This window comes from Benincasa hispida, chromosome 4 (assembly GCF_009727055.1).
Source record: "Benincasa hispida cultivar B227 chromosome 4, ASM972705v1, whole genome shotgun sequence".
Lineage (NCBI taxonomy): Eukaryota > Viridiplantae > Streptophyta > Magnoliopsida > Cucurbitales > Cucurbitaceae > Benincasa > Benincasa hispida.
Window position 1 is genome coordinate 13,694,018 of NC_052352.1, and position 6,258 is coordinate 13,700,275.

General features: G+C 35.3%; 1 protein-coding gene across 2 annotated transcripts; it reads left to right on the plus strand.

Annotated features, from left to right (window-relative positions):
• The first annotated feature begins 465 nt into the window (after positions 1–465).
• Positions 466–3,119, plus strand: LOC120074988. 2 transcript variants are annotated; one of them, XM_039028114.1, is made up of 2 exons: positions 466–817; positions 1,975–3,119. In XM_039028114.1, the coding sequence occupies exons 1-2, from the start codon at positions 676–678 to the stop codon at positions 2,967–2,969; spliced, it is 1,137 nt and encodes a 378-aa protein (XP_038884042.1). In that variant the 5' UTR covers positions 466–675; the 3' UTR covers positions 2,970–3,119. The 2 variants fall into 2 exon arrangements, with proteins under 2 accessions (XP_038884042.1, XP_038884044.1); XM_039028116.1 differs by having other exon boundaries at positions 679–817; positions 1,991–3,119.
• The last annotated feature ends 3,139 nt before the right edge of the window (positions 3,120–6,258 follow it).

Sequence of the window (6,258 nt, forward strand, 5' to 3'; positions counted from 1 at the left end):
AATAAAATAAAATAACTAAAATTATAAAATTATAAAATTAGGATAAATTGAAATTCAAAGTGAGATTTTTTTAGTGTGTTTTCAAGATCCACTAAATGTCACTATTTATAGGTAAAGTGATAAGTAGAATGTGGTTTTACATAGACATCAAACATGAATAACTACAAGCATATGGACAACATGAAGATTTGACACGTGGCTTTTAAAACACCAAGCATTGAGCATCTATATTATAATACTTATAATAAAATTTAAATTTTATGTTCAATAAAATTCTAGAGATTCAATTTTATTATGTCTAATAAATAATGATTAAATTTTTTTAAAAAAATATTAGTCTAAATTTATAATTTGGGAAATTATGAATCAAATAGGGAAATTTGAGAAACTAAAATTGCAAATAAACCCCTAAAATATATATGGGCCATTTTTAGAACGAAGTGACACGGACGGCCCAAGCCTGGTGTTCTCACGAGTCATAAGCATAGCTCATCGCCATCGACGTTCCCAAAGGCTCCCTCTTTGTTCATGACCTTTGGAGTTAATTCCATTGCACGAGCTGAATAAACCCTCAATCGTCATCCTATTGCCACCATTGACGCAATCAGCAGCTCGAACTTCAAGCTTCATTTCATGGTGCATCTCTCCTCTTTTCTATGAACTGCTAATGAAACAATGAAGCTCGCTGCGGTCTCTTTCTCTCGGGCTGGAGCGTCTCAAAGGCTTCTTCATGGAGGTTCCTCTTTCAATCGATTTCCGCGCGTTGCTTCATTTGCAGCTCGCCAAGTTGACGCATTCAGCTCAACTTCTCTTTTGGGTATTTCCTCAAACACCTTAGCCGCTACTTCTTTCCTGTCATTACAAGTATTTTGTTTCAATTTGGGGCTTAGGCTTGGATTCCCATTTCAATGTTCAGATGAATTCTCTTCTTATTCTTCTTCATCTTCGTGCTTTTAGATAATTATTATTATTTCTTCTTCTGGAGACAGGAAACAAGTTTTTCTGCTCGACATTGTTACTTATAGCGTCTTTGTGATAATCAATTTCCTTTTAATCTTCTATTTGTAAAAGATAATCTTGTTATCAACAGTTTGTTCCTTCCAATTTTATGCCTAAAATCATTCCCAAAGTTCTCAAAATATTGTAAAAACAGAAAATGCTAAGCGTAGAGTTCATTTCTTGTAAAGAGAGAACTGGAAGCTAAAGTTATTTCTGCCTCTGGACTATTATGGTTTTTAACTTCCAAGTTACCATTTCGCTAAGTCGAGCTGAATTGAAAATATTGTTCTTTGGTTGTTTCTGGGTATGTTTCTATGAATATGTGAGGCGTTGATTGCTTGATGCTACTACAGAGGTTCATGTGAATTGAGAAGCTATGGAAATCGAGCATCATTGCCCACAACGCATAAATGTGTTAGATGTATTCCCAAGAAAAAAACTGTAGGAAGATTGTCTTTATTCAGCTAACTTAGCACAGTTGTAATTTGCAAGTTGAAATAACTAGAAGAGGTGATCAACTTCCATTCCATGTCTTCTTGAGAATAAGATACAAATTCTTTGAATTCTATCCAGGATGGTCAAAGAAAAATACTTATCTTGGATTATCATTTGTGAATTGGATTTATAAGCCCTGCATTATACTTGGGAGGATTTCACACGCCTGGTTAGAAGTTGATTGCTGACAGCATCCAAACTTGAAGTTGGGACATTTCTTGAAATGTTGTTTCTAATCAAGTTACTATAGTAGAACTGTAGAATATGATTTACTTGCACACCAAGTCACTTGTGGCTAAAAAAAGGGATGAAATTCGTTATTTTCTTTAGAAGGTAACAAGCTCATCAATAACACTATTGTTATTTGCTACATCAATTGTTTGTACGATTTCTTTGAATGCTTTACCAGCAAAAACTGTCTAGGTCTATTTTGCACTTTTCACTTCGTCTACACATAATCTTTAGCTTAACTTTTAGCAGTCTGTGGGTTGTGCAGAACGCTCCATCATAGTAATTCTTCAGTCGAAACTGCCATCATGTCAACAATGAACAACACCTCCATTTCTAGAATTTGCTGTAGACATTCTAGAATGAATGCAAGACTGTTAAGACGGAAGCATGGAAGTGGTTCAAGAACCTTTTCAACATGTGCCTCGCCGTCTAGCTCCATAACCAACCCTCTAGTCATCCGTTTACCCTCAGCTTTGATTCTGGCTTCCCAGGTCACCCCATCGGATGCCCCTCAGCGTTCGGAAGAATGGTTTGCACTACGGAGAGACAGGCTGACAACAAGCACATTCAGCACAGCTTTAGGCTTCTGGAAAGGAAATCGTCGGTTTGAGCTATGGCACGAGAAAGTATTCCCTCCAGAGATTCAAAAACCAGAAGCACCACAGCAAAATGCCATGGAATGGGGTGTGCTCAATGAAGCAAATGCCATCGATCGGTATAAAAGCATCACGGGCCGAGATGTAAGCCTGTTGGGATTCGCAACTCACTCGGAACAGCAATTTGATTGGCTCGGGGCCTCCCCAGACGGCCTACTGGGATGCTTTCAAGGTGGTGGGATCCTGGAAGTAAAATGTCCATACAACAAGGGAAAGCCTGAGAAGGGACTGCCCTGGTCAACCATGCCTTTCTATTACATGCCACAGGTACAGGGTCAAATGGAGATAATGGACAGAGAATGGGCGGATTTATACTGCTGGACACCAAATGGAAGCACAATATTTCGGGTATGTAGGGAGCGTGGTTATTGGGATTTGATACGTGAAATGTTGAGGGAATTTTGGTGGGAAAATGTTGTTCCTGCAAGGGAGGCTTTGTTGTTGGGAAGAGAGGAACAGGTGAAATCATATAAGCCGACGTCCACTCACAAGCAGACTGGACTAGCAATTGCTAAGAGCATTAAATTGGCAAGCGAGGCCAAATTGTTGTGTAGGGAGATTGCTGGGCATATTGAATTTTACCGATGATTATTGGTTTCGATGTATTTGGCTGTTTTTGTCTCGGAATTACATTTCCCCACATATTTGTTCCATAATTTCCAGATTGATACTATTTGATTGACTATACAATATACATTTCATTTTGAAACTAAAAGAAAAGCCAGAGTAAAAAATCTATATTGGAATGTATCCCACTGGTTCAACTTTGCGCGCATCAAGATTGAGAAAAGAAAATTCTGTAATTATCGACCCAACCCTGCCTTCAAACTCTCCAACTCAAACCTATGACCCCCACTCAACATGAACAATCTAAACAGTCGACCTAATATTTTATAAATAAAACTTGAACAATATTTTATAACTACATTTTTGCACTTTTTTTTTTGACAAATTTAATGTTGTAGTATATTCTCTCTTATTTAATTTTCGTAATATTTTATAAATAAAATATAAAAAAATATGATGAATTTAATATTAATTATTTAGAGATTTTTTATTTTTATTAATTATTAATTACGAAATATATCATCATTAATGAGTATCTTCCATTTAATTGTTTATTATTTTATTTGTTAATAAATATGTTATGTATCCCTAAATCTTATGAATACTATTTGCCATATTTTAAGGATGTATTTTGCCATTAACATTATTATTATATAATATGGTACATATATTAAATATAATGTCACAAAGTAAGTGGAATATATATCTTAACAGAAATTAGACCAAAATTATATTTTAGGGTATATATTATGTAACAACCTATATTTGAAATAAAAATTGTATATATTTGAAATAAACCTAATATATATGTATGTATATATATGTATATATAATAAAAGAAAAAGAAACCTAGGCAAAAACCAAAATTTGGTAGTATAATTATGTATTAAATGTAATCCACTAAATTGGTGATTCTGGATTTTAAATCAAAATTCAAAATTTTGAAAAAGAAAAAATTGTAAGACAAATTAAGGAGGAAATAGTATCTTAAGAGAAATTTTCTTTTGTGATGGATTTTAAAAATTTTGGAAAACTACTCACCACAAGATTTCCATTTTTTTCATGTTTGTGTCTTTTTTATGTTTTTTTTAATAAAAAGAGTAAAAATTAATGGGATATTATAGACTTTCAAGCTTGGTTTTTATGTAATATTATAATATATTAGGCTATTCATTTAAAAAAGTGGTGGATTTAAGTCATTTTTATAATTTGACCTATTTAATTTAGATTATTAGGGAAGAAAGTTCCATAATATAAAGGTACTACCGGTGAAAATTCAAGTTTTAAAAGAAAAGAAAAATAAAACTTTGGTTGAGAATCCACGTTACTTAATTTTGAAAGATGAGTCTTCTTATACTCTCACCTTGGGTTATGGGTTTGGGCCCTAAGGGATACCTATGTTTTAGAGAGAGTGAGGAAATAGAAAAATGTGAGTATGGTGGACATCCCATGCGTGCACTACCGCCATTTGGTGGGGTAGGGCGAGAGCAGAGGGCGCCAACCAAGTCTTCTGCGCGTTTCACGCAAATATTTTATTACTTTTATTGATGATTCCTCTTATATCACCTTTGCATACTTGCTGAAAAACAAAAGTGATGTGTTTGATACTTTCAAATTTTTTGTAACTGAAATAGAAAATCAGTTTAACAGAAAAGTTAAAAGCCTTCATAGTGATAGGGGACCTGAGTACGACTCAGGCAGCTTTAATGAGTTCTTGAACTCACGTGGAATAATAGACAAAAAGACTGCACCTTACTCTCTTGAAAGGAACGAAAAAGTCGAAAGGAAAAATAGAACGTTAGCTGAGCTAGTAATTGCTATTTTACTCAGTTCAGGAGCTGCATCTTATTGGTAAGGTGAAATCATCCTTGTCGTGTGTTATGTCCTAAATAGGATACCAAAGTCTAAAAACACAACTTCAACTTACGAAGTCCTCAAGAATAAGAAACTAAACCTGTCATACTTTAGAACTTGGGGGTGTCTAGCATTTATAAGAATTTCAGACCCTAAAAGAAGAAAGCTTGCTAGTAGAGCCTATGAGTGTGTCTGTATAGGTTATGCCATAAATAATAAAGCCTATGGGTACTATGACCTAGTAAACCAAGTGATCATTGAATCAAATGATGTTGACTTCTTTGAGGATAGATTTCCCTTTAAATCGAAAATATAGTAGGAGCTATGGATCCAGTAGTCTAACCCTAGTTAGAAATCCTACCTCTACAGAAGAAGTCGACCCAGAACCCAGAAGAAGCAAAAAACTAGAATGGTCAAGGATTTTGAGGATGACTTCCATACCTATAATATAGAAGAAGATTCCAAAGACTTAAAAACTGCCTTGTCTTAGATGCCAACTTATGGCAAGAAATGATAAATGATGAGATGGATTCTCTTGAGTCAAATAAGACTTGGCACTTAGTAGACCTACCCCAGGTAGTAAGGCAATAGGGTGTAAATGGATCCTAAGGAAGAAACTTAGACCTGATGGAACAATTGACAAGTTTAAAGCCACGTTAGTGGCAAAGGACTTTAGACAAAGAGAAAACATAGAATCCTTTGGCGCCTTCTCCTGAGCTAATCCTGAGCTAACTATGAACTCCTATTTATTCAGGATTGTTCTTAGATTTGCATAGGTGAGAGTTAGCTCAACAGTTTCGACTCAATAACCTCCCATTTCAGGGGTAAAACCGGATAGATAGCTGAGGATCTAGGGTACAAGATGGAATTCACTCCTACCCGCTGTTAGGGATAGTAGAGAGGTTGTTCTCTTAAGTTCTGATTCTGGATCTTGAACAAGCGGCCCCACCTCTCACTGGCCCGCGAGGGACTCAGTTTTGTTGATTGGATCACAAAACAATTATTCATTAAAGGATCAGTGGGACTTAAGGAACAAAGAGGTAACTTCGGGGGTAAACAAAGATTTAACCCAGCCGTTATTACGAACAACCTGTGAAGGGTTAACTTACTAATCATGGTTATATCGAGTGGACACTATATCTACAGTGAGGGGAGTTCAACTATGGGCTTTAGTGGAGTGCCCATTAGTTAACGAATGGGGGTTAGTTCGGTCTAATGAGTTTAGTCGATTAATCTCGGATCGTTGGAGCCCATGATCTGTAGGTCCACGAAGTTGCCCTACTAGCTCGGAAATGGATTAGCTCTAGAGTAGCGTGATAAGTTAATTTGAAACGTTCAAATTAGAATTAAAAAAATTAGTAATAATATGAGATATAAATTACACGTTTACTTTTGAGAATTAAACAGAATTAAAGAATTAATATTTAAATATGATTTAAATATATGAAGATGGATT

Coding starts and splice junctions, on each gene's coding strand:
- LOC120074988 (XM_039028114.1), top strand. CDS start 676: ATGAAGCTCGCTGCGGTCTCTTTCTCTCGGGCTGGAGCGTCTCAAAGG. Junction 818..1,974: donor CAGCTCAACTTCTCTTTTGG/GTATTTCCTCAA, acceptor AACTTTTAGCAG/TCTGTGGGTTGTGCAGAACG.